At 39.3% G+C, this 26,683-nt stretch overlaps 2 protein-coding genes across 3 annotated transcripts; both read left to right on the top strand.

Annotated features, from left to right (window-relative positions):
• Nucleotides 1-971: 971 nt before the first annotated feature.
• LOC114476709 (polycomb group RING finger protein 5-B-like) lies at nucleotides 972-5,010 on the top strand. 2 transcript variants are annotated; one of them, XM_028468563.1, is made up of 9 exons: nucleotides 972-1,091; nucleotides 1,653-1,940; nucleotides 2,659-2,755; nucleotides 2,866-2,921; nucleotides 3,016-3,072; nucleotides 3,182-3,318; nucleotides 3,466-3,564; nucleotides 4,459-4,548; nucleotides 4,745-5,010. In XM_028468563.1, exons 2-9 carry the CDS (start codon nucleotides 1,826-1,828, stop codon nucleotides 4,790-4,792), a joined length of 699 nt encoding a protein of 232 aa, XP_028324364.1. In that variant the 5' UTR covers nucleotides 972-1,091; nucleotides 1,653-1,825; the 3' UTR covers nucleotides 4,793-5,010. The 2 variants fall into 2 exon arrangements, with proteins under 2 accessions (XP_028324364.1, XP_028324362.1); XM_028468561.1 differs by having other exon boundaries at nucleotides 3,013-3,072.
• Nucleotides 5,011-13,990: 8,980 nt separating this feature from the next.
• LOC114476703 (sulfotransferase 6B1-like) lies at nucleotides 13,991-23,114 on the top strand. The gene is made up of 7 exons (XM_028468554.1): nucleotides 13,991-14,240; nucleotides 18,066-18,181; nucleotides 18,773-18,862; nucleotides 19,140-19,263; nucleotides 21,983-22,077; nucleotides 22,392-22,548; nucleotides 22,625-23,114. The coding sequence occupies exons 1-7, from the start codon at nucleotides 14,072-14,074 to the stop codon at nucleotides 22,747-22,749; spliced, it is 876 nt and encodes a 291-aa protein (XP_028324355.1). The 5' UTR covers nucleotides 13,991-14,071; the 3' UTR covers nucleotides 22,750-23,114.
• Nucleotides 23,115-26,683: the final 3,569 nt, after the last annotated feature.

Here is a 26,683-nt window from a genome sequence, read left to right as displayed (position 1 = left end):
TGATGCTTCAGTCGTTTGCATCAGAAAAGTTTCTCTGAGCGTGAGAAACGTGTGTGTTGGTGCACGTTGTTCTGAGTCATTTTAAAAGCAAAGCTCATCTGTGTGGTTTCCTGTTGGTTCTGAGAGAGATGACAGTTTCACTCACAGGACTAAGTAGTCACTACTCAACGGTCCAGCTCTGCTTTGCCATTTTAAGGCGTTCACTGGCCGTTTCTCCATCTTGTCCTTTTGTTGTCATTTTTTGTCTATTTGGTGTAAATGTGTCTGTATGAAGTTATTATTTAGTGTCAATGTGTCTCTTTTTGTTGTATTTTTGTGTCTTCGTCACTTTATCTTTCCTGGCATTTTGTGTCATTTGTGTGTAATTACTAGAGCTAGCAGCATACAAGACTGTAAGTGAGGGGGCGGGGCCTCACTGTCACCATAGATCCTGTATTAACGTGAGGAGGACGCTCCTGTTTTAGTGCTGATGTCTTTGTGAGACATGGTGTGTGTGTGTGTGTGTCACAATAGTTGAAGTGTGACGTACACGGGATTGAAATAAATGAAGAGATAAAAATGAAACAGTTGCTGGGCTGAGTTTATAGATGACGTGATCTCACGTTTCAGCTCCACTTAAATCTCAGTTACTGTCACTGACAAACAATTTATTTAGATTAAAAATAATAAACTAAATACCTAAATAAGTAGAATATTAAACAAACTAAAAGAAGCAACAAATAAAAAATTGTAAAAACAAATAAATCCATAAAGATTAGACAGAAACCAACCAAATGAATAAAATGTAAATGAGTCTAATAAATAAAATAAAGTAAATTAAATAATGAGGCATACATTCGTTAAGTAATGAATAGTTACTTTTGGATATTTTGATGGTTTCAATAAAACACACGAACAATGCTCGTGCGTGTTACACAACGGCTGTGACTTCCAGTCCAACCCACCCCCCCGCCACGCCTCCCCCCGCCCCGCCCCGCCCCGCCCACTAGTCTGAGGCTGAGCTGCTGCACGAGCCGAGCCGAGCCGAGCGGAGCCGAACCCGGACGAGGACCCGGTGGAAGGAAAGTGCGTGGCGGCGGCGCGTGCGGAAGGTGAGTGGCTTGTTTCAGTCGCTTCTCGCGCGCGCGCGTGACGCCAAACTTTGACGCCGCTTCGTCCTCCTCGTGCGCCTCCGTGCACGCGGCTGGCCGCCTCTCTCATCGCGGAAACGACGCGCGGCCACGGGCCGTGACGTCACGCTTTTTCAACTTTTAACACCACTGGACACGAGGGCGCGTGCGAACTACGCCACGCGCGCTCCACGCAGCCGTGACCCGCGCTTCCGCTACTGTTGTTTATAGATGACGTAGGCGGTGACGCGCCCTGTGGGATGAGAGCGAGACCAGCGGTGCGTGCATGTGAGCGTGCGCGCGTCCAGTTTAGCAGCTGCGCACCGAAACATCCTTCCTGTAGTGTGTGTGTGTGTGTGTTCCAACACCTGACACGCACTTAGCAAAGTTATGTCATCGCACACTTGAGATGACGTCATTTCCTCATTTGACTTAAATTAAAGCTACACACACACACACACACAGTGTGTGTAAATACATAATGTATGTTCCTGTCCTCAGTCACAGATCTATAGATCTATTACATAGATGTTGTGTTTACAGGCTCTCCAAAGATGAAGTCCTTCATCAGACTGCGTGGGGACTAAAATGGCAGAAGGAGAATCGTCCATCGTTGACACTGGGAGAGTGTGAGATGTTTGTGAAGCAGAACCAGTGACTAAAGCTAAAGATGGAGCAGGATTTCATGCAGTAGGAGGTGGACTAGAGTCTGAGTGATGGCTGCTACAGGCACGACTCACCTAGTCAGAGACTTTAACCACTTCATCACCTGCTACCTGTGCAGAGGCTACCTGATCAAACCCACCACGGTCACCGAGTGCCTGCACACCTGTGAGACACACACACACACACACACACCTGTGAGACACACACACACCTGTGAGACACACACACACACACACCTGTGAGACACACACACACACAGAGTCAATCAAAAATATTTTCATCATGAAAAATAAATGAACAAAAGTAACATGATCTTAAAACAGTAACAGATTCCACAGATAAATAAATAAAAAATAAAGAATGTATATCATTTAGATATTAATTCTGTTTAAAAAAAGTTAATCTTGCTCTTCTTGAATTTTTAAAATATATTATTCATTATTTATAACTTTTATTCATTAACATTAGCCTCATTAACATTAACCAAGCATTAGCATTAACCGAGCATTAACATCACCCTAGCTAAAACAATAACCTACCGTTAGCATTAACCTAGCAATAGCAATAACCTCGCAATATTATTAGCCTAGTAATAGCATTAACCTGGAATTAGCATTGACACAATTTAGCCTTTCAATAGCATTAACCAAGTATCAGCATTAACATTGATTGACCTACCTAGCATTAGCTTTAACCCAGCATTAGCCTAGCATTAGCTTTAACCCAGCATTACCCTAGTAATAGCATTAACATTAGCCTAACATTGACAGTAACCTAGCAATAGCATTAGCCTAGCATTAGCTTCAACCTAGCATTAACATTAACCTAGCAATATCATTAGCCTAGCATTAGCATCACATGCTAACGCTGCCTGTGTCTCCAGTCTGTAAGAGCTGCATTGTGCAGCACTTTGAGGAGAGCAACGACTGTCCTAAATGTGGAATCCAAGTCCATGAGACCAACCCTCTGGAGATGCTCAGGTGAGACACAGCATTTCTATTGGTCCACAGCTCCTTTGGACACGCCCATCCTGGTTTTTATGTTTGTCTTTGGTTAGTCCTGAAGCAGCTTTTCTCCTCTTCCTCCTCAGGTTGGACAACACGCTGGAGGAGATAATCTTCAAACTGGTGCCTGGACTCAGAGAAAGTGTGTGTGCGCGTGCGTGCGTTTAAGTGAATAGATCCAGTGCTAATGCTAACGCTAACATATCCTTGTTTCATCTGGTTATCCACACTAGAAGAAGAGCACCAGGAGCAGGAGTTCTGGAGGAGGAACCAGCCCAAAGAAAACGGCCAAGGTAACTTTGTTTCTGTGGTGAACATCAACATCAATGTTACCTAGTGACATTAACTTAAGGTTCAGACATTAGTGAGAGTGAGAACCTGTAACCTCCTCCTCCTCTACAGAGTCTCTGAGCTGTCAGAGGTTTGTTCTTCATGACGACGTCAGCGACCACGACGACTTCCACAGGAACGACCCTCAGATCGCCGTTTGTCTGGACTGTCTGCACAGTGCTGGGCCGTCAGCAGAGAGCAACGTTACGGTGGGTAGCCATGCCCCTTTAGCCTGATCAGCCAGCGCTGATACGTGCTAAGCTAGCCCAAACATGATGAAATGGTTGCTGGCATGGAGTTCCTGTTTTACTCTGATCTATGTGTCTTTGATCTATGTGACTTTGATCTATTTCTAGGATCTGATAAAGAAGTTTATCCGCTGCTCTAGTCGAGTCACCGTTGGGACGATTAAGAAGTTTCTGAGTCTGAAACTGAAGCTGCCGAGTTCGTACGAGGTGAGTTAGCTGTTAGCTTTTAGCAGACATCAAAGTGTTAGAATTAGCTACACAATAAAGATCAGAGAAGATGAAAACAATCACCCTTTCTATCATAGAGTGGAGGAAGTTTTAAAATAAAGCACATTTATTTATTTATTTATTTTACCTAAAACTAATAGTTAAATTAATTGTTTTAATATAAACCAGGGGAGTCAAACTCATTTTAGTTCAGGGGCCAAATACGGAGCAGTTTGATAAGTGGGCCACGGATTTTAGGCGGGAAAATTTCAAAATCTACGTATGCATTAAATAGAAAAATATGTAAGAAACCGACAATATCCAAGCAATAAGTGACAGATATCATTCCAAACAGGATCTACACTTTACATTTTCTAGATTTTGTGACTGATTTCTATTTAATTAAATAAAAACTTTTGTAATAATTTGAGGAAAATCAAAGGTTTTTGTAAGAATTTTGAGTTTTTTCAACAGTTTACCATAAAAACTGACTGCAGTCATGTGATATAAGCAGTGTGAGAACCTGCAGATATTGTTGACTTTCATTTACACAATGATTCATGTTTTCTCTGTCATTTTTACTTTCTCCCATGGGCCGGATTTGGCCCCCAGACCATGAGTTAGAAAATTGTGACATATACAAATGTATTCATAAAAACAATAAATTAAATTAAATAAAACAAAAAAATATTTCCATGGATGAAACTTATTTTGATATAAATATTATTGATTTATACAGTATGTGTATGTTTATTATGAATATTATTTAGAAATTATTTATTCTAGATAATTATATATATATAATACTTATGTAAATATGTACATTATATACGGTAAAATAAAGGCTGAAATAGTTGGTCAGCTCTTAATTTTCTCCGCATTTATTCTCCACAGTTGGACGTTCTGTGTAACGGTGAAATTATGGGTCGAGATCATACGCTGGAGTTCATTTACATGACCAGATGGAGGCTGCATGGAGAGAACGTAAGTGTGTGTGTGTGTGCGTGTGCGTGCGTGCGTGCGTGCGTGAGAGAATGATTTGAATGAAAAAAATTGTGATTTTGATTTTACAAAGAAAAAATCAAGATTCAATATTTTTCCCATATCGCCCACCCCTATGATGGTGATGATGGTGATGATGATGATGATGGTGGTGATGATGATGTTTGCTCTTCCTCAGACCTACCCGATGGTCCTCGAGTACCGACCACGTATCGACTTTGGCTGAAGAAACCAACTCTACGTCTGTATGGAGATACATTAGTGCCACATTAGTGAGAACTAATGCTGAGTAAGCACTTTGACTCCTTACTGTAGCTTTATTATTACTGAGAATATTAATGACACACTTTGTTCGTTCATTCATTAACATTTGGACAAATTAGCAGTAAAACCAGTTAAACAAGACACGGAAGGTTTGGAGATAAAAAGTCTGAATGGCCACGTTTACATAGGAGCTTTAATTCCTCTTTAAAACAGAATAAAAGTGAATTCCTGAAGAGTGGGAAAACAATGACATTTATATCATGGACAAAATCACATTCTCCCTCAGATTACAAACAGAAAGGTTTACCCAGCTTTGGTCAAAATGAAAGTAAGCTATTTTAAATATAAATGTGTAAACAATTTGTTGCTGAAATGTCTCAGTATCTATTTGTATGTCGTGTGCACACTCCTCAATTGTAAATATTTATTAAAGTAAAAGACTCAAAAATTGGAAAAACAAGGGAAGGGTATATGGAGAGTAAAGTGTTTTAAATAAGTCATGTCATGTTTTTTTTTTATTACTGTTTTTTTAATATATGTAAACATGACTGTTAATGTGTAAAACACCCTTGAACCTTTCATAAATAAAAATAAATAAATAAAAGTGAATTCCTCTTTAAACTAACCATGTAAACACTTAATTCCTAATGCTAATTGAATTCTGAATTAAACTTAAATCTGAATTAGGTGGCTGGTTTATTCCGATTTTAATTCTGAGTTAGAAAATTCCTCTAAACACTTAATTCCCCTTTAAGTGAATTCTGGTCGTTCTGAGCATGCTCAATGACGTGCTTGTGATGACACAGTGATGGCCGCCCAGACTCCAGCCTAGACTATTTATTAATAAGAGCTTTCAAAGACGTAGATATAATGAAAAGATAAGATGGATGGACACATAAACATGTAGACATTAAACACACACAGACCTCGGTAAACACGGTAAATGGAACAGGCTTCTCTGGACGACTGGCACTAGGACCTGGAGATGGAGTAAATGCGTCCTCGTACTGCTGTAATAATGTGCGTTTCTCCTGATAGACGCGATACGTCACGTCCAATCAGAGCCTTCCCAACCCCCAGACCTAAAGCAGAATTAAATAAGGCAGAATTCCATGTAAACCTCAAATCAGAATTATTATTTAAATGTAAACACGCAGCAGAACACTTTAATTCTGAATGATTTCATTCGGAATAACTAATTCTGAATTAAAAAATATCATGTAATCGTGGCCAATGATGAGATAAAAAATTGCAATTACAAAATGAAAAGTTTTTTAAGGTCATTATTATGTAATAATAAGTCAGAATTATGAGATCAAACGTAGAGAACGGTAAATTCAGGATTATCAGGTTAAAAAATCTGATTTATGTAATAAAATCAGAATTATGTGATAAAATGTCAGAATTAGGTAATGACAGTTCAGAATTATTAGACTAAATTTAGAATTACTGGATAAAACTTTGGAATTACAAGATAGAAAATCAGGATTAGGTAATGAAAATTCAGACTTATCAGACAAAAACAAATATTTTTAGATAAATCAGAATTATGAGGCAAAAGTCAGAATCACAAACTTTCAAAAAAATCTGAATTATGTACATATAAAAAAGAATTACGAGATAAAGAGTGATATTTATGGGAAAACTTCTTTGATATTGAGTTAAAATAAATGAGTAAATGATCAGACTGTGAAACTGTAAATATCTTTATTTTTTTATAGTCAATAATAAAGCTACAGAACATTTGATCTGTGTTTAAAACCTCTTCCTGTGTTCACAGGATATGAAACTGCTCAGGCAGAGTGTGGCATGAATGTACCTCTATACACACACACACACACACACACACAGAGAGAGAGAGGATGAAGGTGTATTTTTGTAGATCTGATCACGTTCTCACCTTGTGCAGTTGAAGAGCTTTTATTTTATGTGACTAAAGTAGAATAAATAATATATGCTGATATTTTCACATGTTTGTCCCTGTGCCTCAAATCATATCTTTGCTCGCTCGACTCAAGCTGTAGATTAAATGTGGATTTTTGTACTCTTAAAGATCATTGGCTGATTCTTTCATCTGCACAAAAACACACACAGACACACACGCACAGGCTGGGAAAGGAGGACAAAGTCTGCTGCTCTTATTTTGAAGGGGATTCATTAAAGTAGCATCGCTCTAACAGATGCTAATCATGTACTGTGTCTAAAATGTATTTATTAATGAAGTAATTAGAAGAAAATCCAATGATTTTTTTTTTTTAAATCTTATTTTCCTATTTTGATTTTTAAAGAAAGTGTTTATCAGAGCACTATTTTTAATGTTTTATTTCAACACTGAGTCACATTTTTTTTTACTTTTTAAAAAAAAAAAATTGTATACATTACCTTATTTTTACAATCTTCCTTATCTTACACTTATTATTTCTCAACAGCGATTCATATTTTCATGATTTAAACAATTTTCAACTTTTTAATTTTTTAATGATTTTGTGTCCTTTAAAAAGTTTCTCTAACATTTAAAGACTGAATTGAATATTTTCAGGATATTTAATATATTATTATATATCTATTATTCAGCAGCATCCTTCACAATAAAAGCACAGTACGTACTGATCAGGAGCTCAATTCCAACATGTTGAGGTCAGACTATAGAAAGAAGCTGAACTGGGATATTAAAGAAAGTGATGACACACACACTGACACACACACACACACACACACTGACACACACGTCCATACCAGCGTCCTGTACATGTGACAGTTTCACACACTCACACGTTTCCATGAATGCTCGTCCTTCTCACTCTGCTGTCCTTGTGTTGTTTTTCAGGTCACAGACGTATAAAGAATAGATTTGTTCCTCAATGTACAAACATTTATAAACAATCAGCTGTTTCACTGAAAGAGGAAAATCATCTCCTCGATAATTTTCTGACAGTCTGTGCAGCAGTCGTTTCATATTCCTTCTAAACGTTGTGGATCTTTTCAGGTGAAGGAGAAAGAAACTTGAAGATGTTTTCCCTCCTCTGGGAATATCTGTATTTTTATCATAGTTTGGAGTCTAGTGAGCAACCAGTCCCACATGTTTGGGTTAGCTTAGCATGTAGCAACCAGTACTACATGTCTGGGTTAGTTTAGCATGTAGCAACCAGTCCCACATATGTTGGTTAGCTTAGCACGTAGCAACCAGTCCCACATGTTTGGGTTAGCTTAGCATGTAGCAACCAGTACTACATGTCTGGGTTAGTTTAGCACATAGCAACCAGTGCCACATATGTTGGTTAGCTTAGCACGTAGCGACCAGTCCCACATGTTTGGGTTAGCTTACCATGTAGCAACCAGTACTACATGTCTGGGTTAGTTTAGCACATAGCAACCAGTGCCACATATGTTGGTTAGCTTAGCACGTAGCGACCAGTCCCACATGTTTGGGTTAGCTTAGCATGTAGCAACCAGTACTACATGTCTGGGTTAGTTTAGCAAATAAGAACCACTCCCACATATGTTGGTTAGCTTAGCACGTAGCAACCAGTCCCACATATGTTGGTTAGCTTAGCACGTAGCAACCAGTACTACATGTACATTTGTGTGTGTGTGTGTTTGCCTGTGTGTGTGTGTTTCTCTATATATGTGTGTGTGTTTGTCTATATGTGTGTGTGTTTCTCTGTGTGTGTGTGTGTGTGTGTGTTTCTCTGTGTGTGTGTGTGTGTTTGTCTATGTGTGTGTTTCTCTATGTGTGTGTGTGTGTTTGTCTGTGTGTGTGTGTGTTTGTCTATGTGTGTGTGTGTGTTTCTCTATATATGTGTGTGTGTGTTTCTCTATATGTGTGTGTGTGTGTTTCTCTTAATGTGTGTGTGTGTGTGTGTTTCTCTATATGTGTGTGTGTGTGTGTGTGTTTCTCTCTATATATATGTGTGTGTGTGTCTGTGTTTCTCTATATGTGTGTGTGTGTGTGTGTGTGTGTGTTTCTCTATATATGTGTGTGTGTGTTTCTCTATGTGTGTGTGTGTGTGTGTGTGTTTCTCTCTATATATATGTGTGTGTGTGTCTGTGTTTCTCTATATGTGTGTGTGTGTGTGTGTGTGTGTGTTTCTCTATATGTGTGTGTGTGTGTTTCTCTATGTGTGTGTGTGTGCTGTAAATCTCTTCACCTTTTCTAGGATCTGATCCTAAACTTTACGCTACGTTGATGGACGGTGACGACTCACGGCTCCGTTAACTCGTCTCTACGTTCCTCAGAGAGAATGTCACGTCTGTGGAGCAGCAGCGCTGACACGCTAGGATGCCTCAGAGCTGAGTGAGGGTGGAGGTCAAAGGTCGGAGCCACAAACTCACTCACTCACACACACACACATATAGAGAGTACTCACACACACACAGACGGGCCTAAAAGGCCTCAAATAAATAAAACGTGTGTCCTTCTGCGTGTGATCAAACATGGAGTAACGTAAACTGGTTTGTGGTTACAGAAGTTAAAATTAAATCTGTAATTCCATTTACAGATAATGTATCTATAATTTCATTTCACCTTGTTAAAACTGATTTTAAGATTACTGAAAAGGAAAATGTAGATATGTTGAATTCAAGTGAATTTAAGATATCTGTAAAATGAATTACAACTAGTCAAAATAATATCTTAAAATAGAATTACGGACATCTATAATTCATTTGCAGATCACATTTTGGATTTCTGAAATTAGGTTGTAGATATCTGTAATTAGAACCTCGTACAACATGAATGGCAAAATTTCATTACAATTATCTAAAATATTCATTCTGGATAGTTTTTAAAAGTTAAAACAGCTCGTCATGTCTGTCACTGCTGATCTTTACCTTTAGAGAGGACACACACACACACACACACACACACACACACACACACACACACGGTGATCCATCAGATGATGTCTGAGTATGTGGTCTGAGACGCCGCTGAGTCAAGGAGCTTTTCCTGCCCTGATGATTTACCAACAGTAACATCATCATCACTGAGAAGATATTCCAGGATTTATGACCACAGATCACAGACCCTCAGATCGTCTTCAGAGCATCTTCAGATAGTTGGAGCTCTGATAATCAACCTCACAGTTGTGTAGAATTTGTCCTAAAAGAAGCATATAAAGGCTAAACAGAAGAGGTCCAAGAACAGATCCCTGAGGAACCCCACAGGACATTGGTAATCTGTCAGATTCAGAGTTCACAATTCTTACAAAATAACTTCACTCCTCCAAGTAGAACTTAAACCATTGCATTAGTTTTACATTTAGTCCAACCCACGTTTCTAATCTGTGACAGAATGATCTGGTCCACTGAGATCAATAGAATGAGAACAGAATCAGTCATTGATCACTGAGATCATTAGAATCCCTGACTGGACTCACGGTTCACTATCGGACACGGTTTGAAGGTATTGTGTCAAGGTGGCATCACAGCCCAAACGTCTCTTTTCAGGTTGATGGTTGGTGACCTCTGACCCTGAGCGTTCTCTGGTTTCATGAGGCTCAGACGTGTGTCCTCACACATGATGGATTTACCGTGTGTTTCTGTGAAAGCTCCTACCTCACGGTGCGCTGGCCTACATTCCTCAGGCTTTCTAGGACAGTGTCATGTGACTCTGAACATGACCAGTTGACGTCTGCGTTCACAACACCGTCAGATATTTATGACTCTGTCTGTCTGTTAGTGAGGCTTGACACTGACCACAAGTGTTCATCCTCATGGTCTGTCTTTGTTTCACTGACACACACTCAGTGATGTTCATAACATCGGATACACATATCACCACTAAGACATGAATACACAAGAAAACACACAAAACACCAAACTCATTAAAAAAAACATACTAAACGACTAAAACACAAAAAATGCTTCCAAAACCACATAAAATGACTCCTAAAACACATAAAACAACAAAAACACACAAAATGACAACTAGTAACACACAAAAACATCACAAAAATATACACAAATTGACTCAGAAAACATAAAATGACTCCAAAAACACACAAAATAACTACTAGACACACATAAAACCACAACTAAAACACACCACAAACACACAAAATAAGAACAAAATTACAACCAAAAAGCAGAAAAAGAGAATAAAATACACAAAATAACTCAGAAAACAAAAAAAAAAAAAAAATGACATCAAAAGACAGAATACAAGGAAAAAAAAAAGCATAATGACAATAAAAGTGGTTTGGAAACCTCACAGCTGTAACGACATGAGAATATCACAGAGTTAACACAACATGGTACACACACACACACACACACACAGCTGTGAAGCTGCATCCTGTGTTCACACACAGCTCACAGAGACCACACCTTTGTTAATCATCACACACTCAGCACAAAAATACACACAAAACACACAATGCGAACAAAAATCCACGAGAAAACTCCAAAAACACAACAAACAAGAACAAGAAAATACAAGATGATAAAAATACACAACATTTCTCAGAGAGCACAAAAAACAACAGTAAAACACACAATAATTTGTGTTTCTTGAACTGTTCTGTGTTTGTGTCGTATATTGTGTGTTTTTGTGTTAATTTGTTGATGTTGTGTGTTCAGTGTGTGCCTTTGTTTTCTCTGATCGATCACTAATCAATAATTACATGATGGTAGATGTCTCCCTCTAGTGGCTGAATTACAGTAAAACCTCCATCGTATTTATTAGTTATGTGAATACAAACATGCTCAACTACTTTTATTTGCATTTTTTCATCCACAAACACTTCCACCATTTTTGTGTTTTCTATTTTTGTGAAACATTTCATAACCCTTAAGTGTTAAATTTAAATTTGAGTTCATATTTAACCAAATCTCTAAAATTGCAATAACATTAAAAGTGAAGCTAAGGTTATTAAAATATTCCTTTATATTGTCAAAGTCGGCCTGCAGGCTCCGACTATTAAAATGTAGAAATGACAAACATTATTTAGTAAATGAAGTAGATATTTGACTCTAGAAAACACTTACAGTTTTGTCTCATGTTGTTATAAAAGTGAAAATCAATGTCATTTAAAGCAGTTTGTGTCAAATCCTTGTGTCCTTGGTTTTGTGACGAGGATGCGTCACTGGACAAACTGTTCATCATAAGTGAAAAACACTTACTTTGCTTTACTGTACCTTACAGTCACTATTTATCACCTGAGCTTCTTCAGGAGCTCCTTTGAGTTTCATCAACACTTTATCATCTGACGTCCAGGTGGATTGTCTCCTGTTTTGTTTCCTCAGAGCATGTCTGTGATGTCTGTGTGCTCATTAATGTAGACATTAGTCCCTTTGTTTGAGCACTTCTACTTTCTGTTTTCTGTTTGTAAACATACAGTAATTATTATTACTGGTTTCGTCTGTTTCTCCTTACGGGTTGAGGGATGACAAAGCTCTCAGACTGGGACCAGTCCATATGTCACCTCCTCCACCTCCTTCATAATGAGATCACCTGATTGGACCGCTGGTAGACTGACTTCCTGTCTTTGCTCAACTAGGACCATCCTCCTCAGATCAACAGCAAACAGCCTGGACTCTGTGGTTCCAGACAACCTCCCAGTGCCTCCAATATGGCCGCGCATCCGGGTTACTGACCAGAACTGAACGTAGGTGAAAACCCTCTATTCATTCAAAAAAAACAATACAATTATAAAATAGGAACATGTTAGAATAAAAGCAGCACAAAACTGTTTTATGTTTCAGATGTTAGTTCTACCTCAGGTATGTAGTATACGTTTTCAGTGAAATGGTTTTCGAGACTTTAGGTTGGTTCTTCTTTGGTTGTTCTTCACAGTGTAAATGTTGGAGGGACGCTGCCCCCAGTAGTTCATGTATGGTACTGCAGCAGCAACAATGAAGCAGAAACATTTAATCACAATTTTACCACATTTCTGTAGTCAATATGATTATGTTACTAATCATTTTTTAATTATTTTATATGTTACACACATTGTTGTTGTTGTTGTGAATCTCGACACAGTCTATGTTTAATTCTATCTTTTCTTTTGTAACCCTGGAAACAATCTCAAACTCCGCCTACGGATGGCGTCCTTCCTCTCATTCAGCAGAGTTATGTTTTACGTCTCTTTAGTTTTCTTTGATCTCCTTTACTTTAGAATGTGTGGAAATATTATTGTGAATGGATGAGTTGAAGTGCAGTAGAATCACACTTTTATTGATTATGTAGTCGACACTAAAACTGAATTTCTATTTCAGACACTTTAAAACGTTCTTATTGCAAAAAGACCAGCTTTCATTTCCAGGTGGACCCAATTTTCTTTTGTGGAGTTTGTTTGGAGTTACATGAGGTTTTTAGGTTTGATTCCCAGTTAGAACTGGTTTCACTATGCCATTATGACTCGGCACATTTGTGTGGTGATGTAATGTGTGTGTGGTAAAGCTCAGCCTTTGTTCGTTGAGCGACAGGAAGAACCTTCACCCACTTCAATATGATCAATGAATGTAAACCAGAGTTCACAGCCATGAAAACAAGCTGAAACATGCAGGACAGCAGCTCTCCAGGACTGATTTAACAATAAAAAGTACGAAATAGCCAAAAATAAATGCAAATTACATCTCTAACTTGTCTCAGAAAGTTTAAAATGAGTCAGAATTAAATAATACATAAGAATAAACTCAAACAACAGCCCAAACTAACTTTGAAGTCATTAACAGAAGATTTTAAAAATGAATCACAATGTGCCATAAACACGACTATCAAAATAAACTATCGCTGTTAGTCGTGTTCACTTCAACAGGGAATCCTGAAAAATTACAGGTTTTAAAATACGGCTTTATTCTCATAAAATTAAGACTTTAATCTAAAAAAATTATGACTTTAATCTGGAAATATTACGACTTTAATCTCATAAAATCACAACTTTATTCTCATAATATTACTAACCCTAATCCTGTTGTGCATATATGTGTATTTTATTTTAATGCAGCACTAATACGCAGTTGTTTCCATTGAACACATTCTGGATCAGAGTCTTTGGTCCTCAGACCTCCACTTGAACACCTCTGCTCTACATGAGCAGCAGTTCACAGTCACACAGCTTGTTTGGAACAAGGGGCGGAGCCTCCTGACTCCTCCCCTTCCTTCTTTCTCTGATTTTCCTGCAACTGAACAAAACTGTCTCTTCTACTTTTCTTCTTCTCATCATTCCAACACCGTCTCCTGTGTGTGTGTGTGTAGATCCTCTGTGTGTAGTTCACCATCACCAAACGTTTTTCCAGAATGCAGGGGAAGATGAAGGAAGCCGAGAACATGAAGGACGAGGACAAGCTCTACTTATTCCAGGGAGCGCTGCTGCCGTCCATCATGTGTCCTGAAGAGAACATGAAAGCTCTGCACGACTTCCAGGCCCGAGCGGACGATGTTTTGCTGGTGGCGTATCCGAAATGTGGTGAGAGGACACAGGGTTTAACACACACACACACACACACACACACACACACACACACACACACACACACACACACACACACACACACACACACACACACACACACACACACACACACACACACACACACACACACACACACACACACACCTGTGAGGAGGAGCTGCTCTCTGTGGACGTGAGAGATCAAAGGTCGGCGAGGGAATGTTGTCAGACAGGAAGTGTTTGAACTTTGAGCAGAAACAGCTTCAGACTGAGATCTTTGTTCACTTTCACTGATGCACAACAACACACACTCACCATAGACACACCCACTATAGACACACACCTATAGACACACACACACCATAGACACACACCCACCATAGACACACCCACTATAGACACACACCTATAGACACACACCCACCATAGACACACACCCAATATAGACACACACCTATAGACACACACCCACTATAGACACACACCCACTATAGACACACACCTATAGACACACACCCACTATAGACACACACCTATAGACACACACACACCTATAGACACACACCTATAGACACACACCCACTATAGACACACACCCCCCATAGACACACACCCACCATAGACACACACCCACTATAGACACACACCCACTATAGACACACACCCACCATAGACACACACCCACCATAGACACACACCCACTATAGACACACACCATAGACACACACCCACTATAGACACACCCACCATAGACACACACCCACCATAGACACACACCCACCATAAACACACCCACCATAGACACACACCCACTATAGACACACCCACCATAGACACACACCCACCATAGACACACACCCACTATAGACACACACACCATAGACACACACCCACTATAGACACACCCACCATAGACACACACCCACTATAGACACACACCCACCATAGACACACACCCACTATAGACACACCCACCATAGAGACACACCCACTATAGACACACACCCACCATAGACACCCACCCACTATAGACACACCCACCCCACTATGACACACCCCCCTAGACACACACCACTATAGACACACCCACCATAGACACACACCCACCATAGACACACACCAACTATAGACACACCCACCATAGACACACACCATTAGACACACACCATAGACACACCACCCACTATAGACACACACCCACCATAGACCACACACATAGACACACACCCACCATAGACACACACCCACTATAGACACACCCACCATAGACACACACCCACCATAGACACACCCACCATAGACACACACCATGGACACACACCACTATAGACACACACCCACCATAGAACCACCACCATAGACACACACCCACTATAGACACACACCACTAGACCACACACCCATATAGACACACCCACCATAGACACACACCCACTATAGACACACCCACCATAGACACACCCACCATAGACACACACCCACTATAGACACACACCCACCATAGACACACACCCACTATAGACACACACCCACTATAGACACACCCACCATAGACACACACCCACCATAGACACACCACCATAGACACACCCCCCACTATAGACACACACCCACTATAGACACACCCACCATAGACACCACACCCACTATAGACCACACCCACCATAGACACACCCACCATAGACACACACCCACTATAGACACACACCCCCCATAGACACACACCCACTATAGACACACCCACCATAGACACACACCCACTATAGACACACCCACCATAGACACACCCCCACTATAGACACACCCACCATAGACACACACCCACTATAGACACACCCACCATAGACACACCCACCATAGACACACACCATAGACACATACCCACTATAGACACACACCCACCATAGACACACACCATAGACACACACCCACTATAGACACACCCACCATAGACACACACCCACTATAGACACACACCCACCATAGACACACACCCACTATAGACACACACCCACCATAGACACACACCCACTATAGACACACCCACCATAGACACACACCCACTATAGACACACCCACCATAGACACACACCATAGACACACACCCACTATAGACACACACCCACCATAGACACACACCATAGACACACACCCACCATAGACACACACCCACCATAGACACACACCATAGACACACACCCACTATAGACACACACCATAGACACACACCCACCATAGACACACACCATAGACACACACCCACTATAGACACACACCATAGACACACACCCACCATAGACACACACCATAGACACACACCCACTATAGACACACACCATAGACACACAAATATAGACACTCACCAATAGACACAACTATAAACACACAACTATTGACACACTAGCCTACGTTGACCAGAAGTCCCATTTAACCCAGGACAGTCCCGGTTTTTCAGAGTTACGTGTCGATTCCCCCCAAACCATTGATTTGTCCCAATTTTTCACGAGTTATTTTAGTTTATTTTATTTTACTTTAGTTAATTTGAGCAATTCACATTCAAAAAATTTACAAAACACAAGATTTATCATTAGACGGTAATGAAAGCTCAAAAGGAGTAGGCTGCAGCAAGAAAGCTTATAGGCTCCTCCCCCATATTCAATTATTATTACATACAAATAGAAACATCAACAAAAGAAAAGATGAGAAAAACATTTTAGTACATTTTGACATCACACAGAATTATCACAAACTACACACATTGTTACAAACATTATATTGGTGTTTATTATATTGCATGTGTATTAATTCCAAATATTACAGGGTTACCTACAGTTAAAAAACAACTATGGTCTAATGTTATTGCTTCCGTCAGTCTGCCCCAGGGCAGCTGTGGCTACATTAGTAGTTTATCACCATTAAATGTGGACTAAAAGAATAATCCTTTAATTCTGTAACGCGACTTTGAGTGTCCAAAAAAGCGCTATAAAATATTGATGTATTATTATTATTATTTCCCCAAAACACTTTTCTTATAATGTATTTTGAATTTCTGCACACGAGTAGCACGAGAAGCACTTGTCAGGTTTTCATTTTGACAACTTTTGGTGTGATACACTGACTTTTAAAGGTCGTACGAGCATCCTGTACCTTCAGATTAATATTTCCCCTAAGACAGTATCTACACTCTATGAATAAACTTTAGTTTGGGGTGTTTCTGCCTTTGAAGGGCGTGTACCTGCTTACAAACCAAAACGCCCCTTTTTGCTGCTGGTTATTGACCTTCACCTGTAAATTCCCAAGAACAAACATTCCAGAAGAGACTGAAATACAAGAAAAAATCATGTCAATCACAACAGTTGCCATGGTAGCCATTGCAATATAAACCAATTAAAAAGCTCTAAAGTCTCACGTTAGCAACGATGCTGATTGGTCGATGGCATTGACAATAATACTTGTTCTGTTTCTTCTTGATGATTCAAAACAAAATGTTGCTTGTTTAAATTTGTTTAATAAAACATTTCATCCAAAAGGAAGAAAGAAAAATGTAATTTATTTCATCTTTTTTCATTACTGATAAAAGGACATGGAAATAGTTTCAAAATTGTTGTCTTTTGTTAAATTACTGTGAGTCACACACACACACACACACACACACACACACACACACACACACACACACACACACACACACACACACACACACAAGGATAGACATAGAAGTATAGACTGAAGGCTGCTTCACAACAACAAGGTAAAAAAATACACAAAGTGTGTGTGTGTGTGTGTGTGTGTGTGTACATATTGATCAGATTGATCGTATTGATCGTATTGTGTCCTCAGGCTTTAATTGGATGGTGAGCGTTCTGAGGAAGATCATCTCTAAATCCACAGGAAGAGAAGCAGAGAGCAGACCTCATCCCCCTCTGATAGAATTCATGGCTCCAGAGCAACAGAAGGTAGATCACACCTTTACACCACATGATGAATTCCGACACGAACAACGATAGAGAGGAGGAGGAATAAAAAAAGACAACACTGACTGCAGATGAAAATAAATCCTACACAAAAAAGGACACAAAAAAAAAGTTATGAAATTGTGTTCAGAACAACCTAAGAATGTTTGACCAGAGAGACAAGCTTTGATGTAAATTTTCTGTGTTCAAAACAGGGGGCGGGACTTAGATAAGCAAACTGCTTCTCTTGTCTCCTTTTTCGGCCTGTACAAAAAGAAAAAAACAAAACAAAAAGTGAATGTAACCATGTCGGAAATAAACTGAATAAAAAAATAAATAAATGATAAAATAAACAACTAAGAAATGAGAGAAGATATCTACTCTACAATAATCTAGTAACAAGCCAAAGGTCAGTAGGAATAGATCTGTTCATGTCTTCTGTTATAGACGTATACAGAATAGATGTGTTCCTAAATGTTTATTTAACAGTCTGTGCAGAGTCTGATTCATGTTCCATGTAGTGTGTCTCACTGCTGTGATTGGTTGTCTGTAACTAAGCTACCAATAGAATGATCTTGGCTCTGACCTTGATAGGTGGTAAAGGACGCTCCGTCTCCTCGGCTCCTGGGAACTCACCTCCATCCTGATAGAATCCCAGCATCCTTCTACCAACAGAAAACCAAGGTTAGATGTTCTTCAGATTTGAAGCTGGTCTGATCTTTCCACATGGTCCTCATGGTCCTCATGATCCTCATGGTTCTCATGGTTCTCATGGTTCTCATGATTCTCATGGTTCTCATGGTTCTCATGATCCTCATGGTTCTCATGATTCTCATGGTCCTCATGATTCTCATGGTTCTCATGGTTCTCATGATCCTCATGGTTCTCATGGTCCTCATGGTTCTCATGGTCCTCATGGTTCTCATGGTTGTCATGGTTCTCATGGTGTTTTCATCTCCAGATGTTGGTGATCTTCAGGAACCCCAAGGACACGCTGGTCTCCTACTTTCACTTCAGCAACAAGAACCCAGTCCTCCCAGCGGTAGACTGGGATAGTTTCTACTCAGACTTCATGAAAGGAAACGGTGAGAAAACCATCTAAACACAGAGGGTTTCCGCACCAGTACAGGACCAGTGCAGAACTGACAACAACCTGGTTTAACTCAACTAAAACCAAGTTCACTGAAACCTTTTTAAAAAGTCAGAAACTAGTTCAACAGTAACAACCTTTAGTTTAAACCCAAACACTAAACCAGTCCATAAACCTCAACATTGATCAAAAAGTGAATGTGGTGTCACTGGTGAGGGACCAATGTAAAACCGGTTAGAACCAGTTAGTAACAAGTTCTAGAGTGGCTTTCAACTAATGTGGTCTCTCTCATGTACACCCAGTTTGAATCCAGGTAGAAACCAGTTTAAACTTTGTTTAAAAGATCTTAAAAATAGCATGGAACCAGTCTAAAACTACTCATAAACCAGTTTAAAAATGGACTAATAAGGTCTCTCTCATGTAAACCTAATATAAACCCAGTTAGAAACTAGTTTAAAACCTGGTTTGAAGAATGTTGTAAACCTACTGTGATTTACTAACATATACATGGTCTAAACCTAGTCTGAAACCAGAGTGTAACTGTTCAAACGTGGTCTTATAAATGTGATTCTAGTCTAAAAACATTTGGAAACCAAGTTTCCAAATGTTTTTAGAAGTAATGTGAACCCAGTCGATACACATATTTAATCCAGTTTTAAAAGTTGGTTGGAAATCAGTTTAAAACTGGTCTGTAATTAATTTTAAACCTAAAATGTAAAAATATTCATTATTAATTTTAATATGTTTATTTTACAGGCGATTAACATAAGTACAACATGATGATAAATTAGGCAGTTTCACAATTATTCACACTTATTTTGACTCATTGGTATCACACAAAATGTACATTTTAGACACAGATGTATAGTATATACACATTCTGAGTGTTTTAGATGTTTGTGTAAATTTGTGATTTATAGGGGTTTTGTAAAGCTCTGAGGAGGAGATAGAAGGGAAAATGGAAAGTTAAAGTAATTAAATTAATCAAACTTTACCAAAACTAAAATTATTGACTATGAATCTAGAATTTTTGATTGATAGAATTTGTTAGATTATTCAATTCAACTTTATTTGTATAGCACAATTTACAACAAAGTCATCTCAATGCACTTATCAAAATATAAAATTCATAATAATAAAGAAAAAACCCAACAAGATCCACATGAACAAGTGTTTAGCGACAGTGGGAAGAAACAACTCCATTTAACAGGAATAAATCTCTGTTAGAACCAGGTTCAGAGGTGGCAGCCATCTGCGTGGACTGGTTGTGGTTAGTGGACAGAAGGACCAACAGAACAGGATAGAGAGATAGAACATCAGAGTGTTCCAGACTAGAACCACAGATCAGGAAGTGACATCATCAGCTTCACCTGAAACAGAGCAGAGAGAGAAGGACGAGGAGAAGACACTGACTGCAGAAAAACATGATACATTAATATCAGGTCATCATGTGTTGGTCTTGGGCCTCACTCCCAGTGCCTAGTCAGCACTTATTATAAAGGTGATGAATCTCTTCCTGTTTATTGATAAGTTAACAGTGACTCTAAGGTCTGTAAATGTGACCGTTTATAGACGAGCCATGTCTGCTCTAGCGATTAGATTATGTAATGATTCAGTCCTGTTTATGCGAACTGTAAATCATCGACCATCTTTTGCCAGAATTGTGTGTGCGTGCAGCTTTTACCCTCCTTTGAACAGGCGTGATGACGACGGCTCCTCATATGTAACCATGTAACCAACAGCGAGTGGGGAAAAAGCTTTTCCTGGCGCTTTTCTGAGGATGTTTTCATTCTTCACTGTAAGGGCTTTTTGGATACTGTCTACCTGGATGGGTTTAGGTTCTGGACCTCCTCACACAGCACAGACTCCTGGGCTCCTGCTGAACACGTCTAAAACATGTGAACTTGTTTTTGATTTTAGTCGTGATAACGCCTGTTGTTATTGATAATTCTCAAGTGCAAATTGTTGAGGAATGCAAGTTTCTGGGTTTAACTTTGTCTAATGACCTGAGATGAAACAAAAACACTATAAAAACATTGTCAAGAAAGTTCATCAGCGTCTCTTCTTTCTGCTGAAACTCAGGGAATTTACAAATAACTCTAACATTCTGCTTAAGTTCTATGGCTGCACCATAGAAAGTGTGTTTGTTAGCTCTGTGACTGTGTGGTTTGGTAACATCACAGCTAAAGAAAGGAGAACTCTGAGCAAGGTGGTTCTTCTGGTACTGGTTACCCTGGTAAAGCCATGTTCCAGCTCCTATGAAAAGTTATAAACATTTCCCTTGAAAAATGAATAAATTAGTGATTAAACCTTTGTCAGAAAAAGACACAATGTATATTTTTCCTGTAGATGAAGAAAACTGTTAAAAATTGAGGTCACATGTCTTGAATGGATAAGATGCAGAGTTCTGCCTTTAGGGACATCAGATGGTGTTTGAAGTTGTACTGTTTATTTCTGAGGTGTAGAATGTCTTCGGTTACATTCCTATTGTCCCTGTGGAACGTGTTTGTCCTGCTGTTGGGCCTGCAGGTTGTCACCAGGGGGTCTGCAGGTTGTCACCAGGGGGCCTGCAGGGCCGGATTTGGAAAGAAGATTTCTCTGCTCCTTTGTCCAGAGTCGGTTTTTGAGTCATAAAAATGTGATTAAATTCCAAATGTGCATCGATCAGGGTTCCCTACAGATCTTAACGTGGTCTTACTGGTGTGTGCTTGCAGTTGCCTGGGGCTCATACTTCCAACATGCTCTGGCCTGGAACAAGAAGATGGAGGATCCTAACGTGAAGGTGTTGACCTACGAGGAGCTGAAGAAGGTACGCTGAGCTCCATCTGTAGGAGAACTCCTAAGAACCTCTAAAAACCTCTGAGAACCTCCAATAACCTCTGAAAATCTCTGAGGACCTTTAAGAACCTCTAAGAACCTCTGAGAACCTCTTAGAACCTCCACTAACCTCTGAGAACCTCTAATATCCTCTAAAAACCTCTAAGAACCTCAAATAAGCTCTAAAAACCTCTACTAACCTCTAAGAACCTCTGAGAACCTTTAATAACCTCTGAGAACCTCTAATAACCTTTGAGAACCTCTGAGAACAATAGTTGAAGGGTTTACCGGTTCTCCGTCCGACAGGACTTGGGCGGGTGCGTGCGTCAGATCTCTGAGTTCTTCGGCTTTGCGCTGACGGAGTTCCAAGTGAAAGAGATCGCCGGGGAGAGCACTTTCGACGCCATGAAGAACAGCTCCTCCGGTTCCCACGGCAACCTGGGAAACGTCTTCTTCAGGAAAGGTACGCGATCAGTGCTTACCTCCCCGTACAAAGAGTTGCCACGTTTTGCTCAGCCTGTGGGTTTACTGGTTTACAGGTGAAGTTGGAGACTGGAAGAACCATTTCAGCTCAGAGCAGAGCGCTGAGATGGACGAGGCCTTCAAGGACCAACTGGAGAGAACCAAACTAGGAGATGTGCTGAACTACAAGCAGTGGTGTTAGTGAGCATCAGTTAGCATCAGTTAGCATCAGTTAGGGTCAGTTAGCGTCAATTAGCATCAGTTAGTGTCAGTTAGCGTCAGTTAGCATCAGTTAATGTCAGTTAGCATCAGTTAGTGTCAGTTAGCATCAGTTGGTGTCAGTTAGCATAAGTTAGTGTCAGTTAGCATGCATCAGTTAGCATCAGTTAGCGTCAGTTAGCGTCACTTACTGTCAGGTAGTGTCAAGTAGTGTCAGTTGGTGTCAGTTAGCGTCAGTTAGTATCAGTTAGCATCAGTTAGCATCAGTTAGCATCAGCTAGAGTCAGTGAGCAGAGAAAGAGGAGGAGCCTGAAATAAATGTCTTAATAAAAGTTAACCTTCCTCTTGTGTTAGCATTCTGTTAGCATCTCTAATGATAAAGGGTCCTAAATCAGCTGTAAAATACACTAAAAACAAATATCTATCATCTGTTTTCTATAGGGTTTTATTAGTTCTGCTTCAATAGGCATCCACGCTGCTGACTTATCGGTTATGGACCGTGAAATAAGTGATCTTAATGCAAAGTACCATGAATACCACTCAAAATTTGGAAGACCTACATCCCCTGATGGTGTACTATATGAAGTCAAAGCTTTAATCCTTGGCTTTTTCTGGTTCTATAAATATTTGTTTATAAGCAAGCGTAGATTTTTATAGTAGCCTTGAGGTGGTGATAAAAGTAGCATGGAACAGATTAAATAAACACGAGGCAATAAATTAATTTAATAACTGATAAACGAGTCTGGAACGTCATTGGGAGAGAACTCCACCTTTTAAGATCACTCTCTATGACAAACAGCATCTTTTTATAGTTGTTTTCAACTAGTCTATTGAGACAAGGATTGATAAAAACCCTAAGATAATTCATGCTTGAGGCAGTTGGAATGTTACACAAGGATCCGTTCATGCTTGTTAGACCCAAGGGCATAAAAGCAGATTTCCACCAGTTAACTCTGTACCCAGAGATATTTCCAAAAGATTCAGAAGTTTTAAGGATATAAGGTATTGATTCTGATGGGTTACTTGTGTAAATTAAAATATCATCGGCATATAGAGAGAAATAATAAAATGTATTATGAACCCTAATTGGAGCCATTTCCTCTGATTGTCTGACTAACTGTGCTTATTGGGCTCCAGAGATAAACAGAATAACAGAGGAGATAAGGGGCGGCCCTGTCGCGATGAGCGGGATACAGTAAACCTTGGCGAGCACACATTACCCGTTAACACAACTGCAGACGGTATAGCATACAGAGCTTTAACCATATTTATCACATCTACTGGGAAGCCCATATGCTGAAGCACAGCCCACAGATAGCTCCATTCAAGTTGGTCAAACGCCTTCTCAGTGTCTAATGATAAAATAGCATTTTTGATATCAGATGTTGAGGATGTATTTATAATGTGCAATAATCGTTGAATATTATCAGAAGCTAGTCTAGTTTTAATGAACCCTGTTTGGTCGCTGTAAATCAGTTCAGTCATATAATGTTCTAATCTAGTAGCTAAAATTTTTGCGAAGACTTTGAGCTCTGTATTGAGAAGGCTGAGTGGCCGGTAAGAGGAGCAGTCGTTGGGCGGCTTATTAGCTCTAAGTAACAATGAAATGATGGCCACATTAATACCATCACTGAAAGACCTTTTTGTTATTGAATAATTGATCATTTCTAATAATAGGGGACCAAGTTGAGGCCAAAAGGCAACATCAAGCCCTGGTGCCCTGCCTTTGTTCATACACCTTTTCGCGGTGTTGCTTGAGCAACGCCCTTTGCCATTTTAAGATAGGTTTACATTTGCCTGACAATCGCTATTTACACTGTTTACCGCAGACAATACAAAGGTTTTACTCAATGTTGTACGAATATTTCAGCAGATTAGAGCCAAAGGCCAAGCACTGATATGAAGGGAAGTTACATCTGGTTGGTTTAGAATCATGTCCATACCAAGAACCTCAAGGATCATGGAAAAACGACCCAACAACATGGCCAGATCTCCAATGGCCTGATATTTACGAGTAGCTCATTAACAGCCGTGGCATCTACACAATGGAGAAGATGAGGACTTACAAAAGCTTGGATGCATATATTTTCTTTAAGGTTGACTGATGTATGTGTTTTTGTGTCTATATCGGCCTGTGTCATCGTGATAATTGGCTCGTTACATGATGTGGCTATGCTAGGCTAGTGCTGCTAATAATATAATAATAATAATACAGCCTAAATTAAAACATAAATGGGTATATGAAGCACATTTGTTTATTTAATATACTTACAGTTCATATACAAGTCAACTCATTGCATATTTACTGTTAATTTCATGTTGCTTGTCTTCATGTTAGACATAGTAGCCCTAAATATTTCAGTCATTACTGAATAAATTACAATTTAAATGTAGGCTAATTCATAATCAATGTCATAAAATCAGTCAGGAAGAAATGAGATCCTTTACATACACAACCTACTATTAACGTAATGTCTACTACAAACATACGACCACTTTGATTTTGGGCTCCATGTAGTTCTATCTATGTTTGTTCACCTCAGTGCTTGGATCCATCATTTCCGTTTCTGGCCTTTTTCTGTCAGTATTCTGTAAAAGTCTGTCTTTTCCTTCAGCCAGGCGTGGTTATGACAGTCAGATACTACGCAGGATTTGGGCATTATGTGATAAAAATCAACCAGACTGTAAAATCAGCTGTAAATAGCGGTTGTCAGGCAAATGATTACCACTCTTAAAATGGCGGCGCGCATTGCTAAGTCAAGTGCTGACGTCAGGCGAAAAGGAGTATTGAGTTCACAACTTTACTTAATTCATCCAGTGTTATTGGTTTTACCAAGGAGCTTTCAGCTTCTGGAGTTCATTTTCATAGGTTCAGAGGAGCCTACGGAGCTTCTCTCACTACTGCACAACATGTGCCCATTTGATTCATAAATCTCACATAAACACTTTTTAGTCACACATTTCACACATTTTCAGAGACCCTCCACTGTGCTACTGACTAAACTTCCTGTTAACTTCAAAATAAGAGCTCTGTTTACAGTGTGCCCACCATGCATACTTAAAAAATGTTCCCATATAGTATACATCCTGGTATTTCTGACATACTCAATCTTTACATACTATCTAATGTGAACTCACATGCAATTTAAAGCAACTAATGTCGCGCTGGGTGTGAACGCACCTTTTCAGATCAAATTTGCCAAAAGTCACATGTACAGAGACAGCTAATAGAATGTATAATTATTGTTTTTTGTTGCCATTGTAGTGTGATTCTGGAGTCATTTTGTGTATTTTTGTACAAATATTTTGTTTTGTGTGACTCATTTTCATATTTTTGTTGTCATTTGGTGTATTTTTCTGTCATGTGTATGTTTTTTGTAAGTACCACGACACAATCAATTGGGAGTTGTAATCTCAAAACAAAATTAAATTAAAAGTTTTGCAACACACTTAATAACTTTTAGCAGTGCAAAAACGTTTTTAATAAGGACGTTCTTTTGTGGAATGGAGGAGGATCTTCTCCTACTGATTGTTAGAGGTTGTAAATGAACAGATTGGTGCGCTAGCCCCCCCACACACAGAGGTCGAAAGATGAATATGTTTCATTTCTGGTTTTATAATGATCTAACTAGTTCAGCTGTTTTACTGGAGACAAGCCTTTTCAATCCTAAGTTATTCCTAAAAGAAGTGAAACAAAATGAAAAAAGCGTCCATTTGTTACTCCCAAATTTTTCTTTTTAATAATAATTATCATTATTACTTTATTTTGGATCACAGCTTGGTCTTCTGGAGTGATGATGGGACTCAAACCCAAACCAGTTAAGAAACCAGTATGTTGGAGGAAAGACATAATTACAAATAAATAAATAAATGCAGACGTAAAATAAAAAAATAAAAAATAATAATAATAATAATAA

This window comes from Gouania willdenowi, chromosome 15 (genome assembly GCF_900634775.1).
Source record: "Gouania willdenowi chromosome 15, fGouWil2.1, whole genome shotgun sequence".
Lineage (NCBI taxonomy): Eukaryota > Metazoa > Chordata > Actinopteri > Blenniiformes > Gobiesocidae > Gouania > Gouania willdenowi.
Note: the sequence above shows the minus strand (reverse complement) of the source record. Positions and strands in the feature narration are given on the sequence as shown.

Bases quoted from the DNA above. Each gene is read 5' to 3' on its own strand.
- LOC114476709 (XM_028468561.1), top strand. From the start codon at position 1,826: ATGGCTGCTACAGGCACGACTCACCTAGTCAGAGACTTTAACCACTTC. The intron at 3,565-4,458 runs GTGAGTTAGCTG...TATTCTCCACAG, and splicing joins AGCTGCCGAGTTCGTACGAG to TTGGACGTTCTGTGTAACGG. The intron at 4,549-4,744 runs GTAAGTGTGTGT...GCTCTTCCTCAG, and splicing joins GGAGGCTGCATGGAGAGAAC to ACCTACCCGATGGTCCTCGA.
- LOC114476703 (XM_028468554.1), top strand. From the start codon at position 14,072: ATGCAGGGGAAGATGAAGGAAGCCGAGAACATGAAGGACGAGGACAAG. The intron at 18,182-18,772 runs GTAGATCACACC...TGACCTTGATAG, and splicing joins TGGCTCCAGAGCAACAGAAG to GTGGTAAAGGACGCTCCGTC. The intron at 22,078-22,391 runs GTACGCTGAGCT...TCCGTCCGACAG, and splicing joins CCTACGAGGAGCTGAAGAAG to GACTTGGGCGGGTGCGTGCG.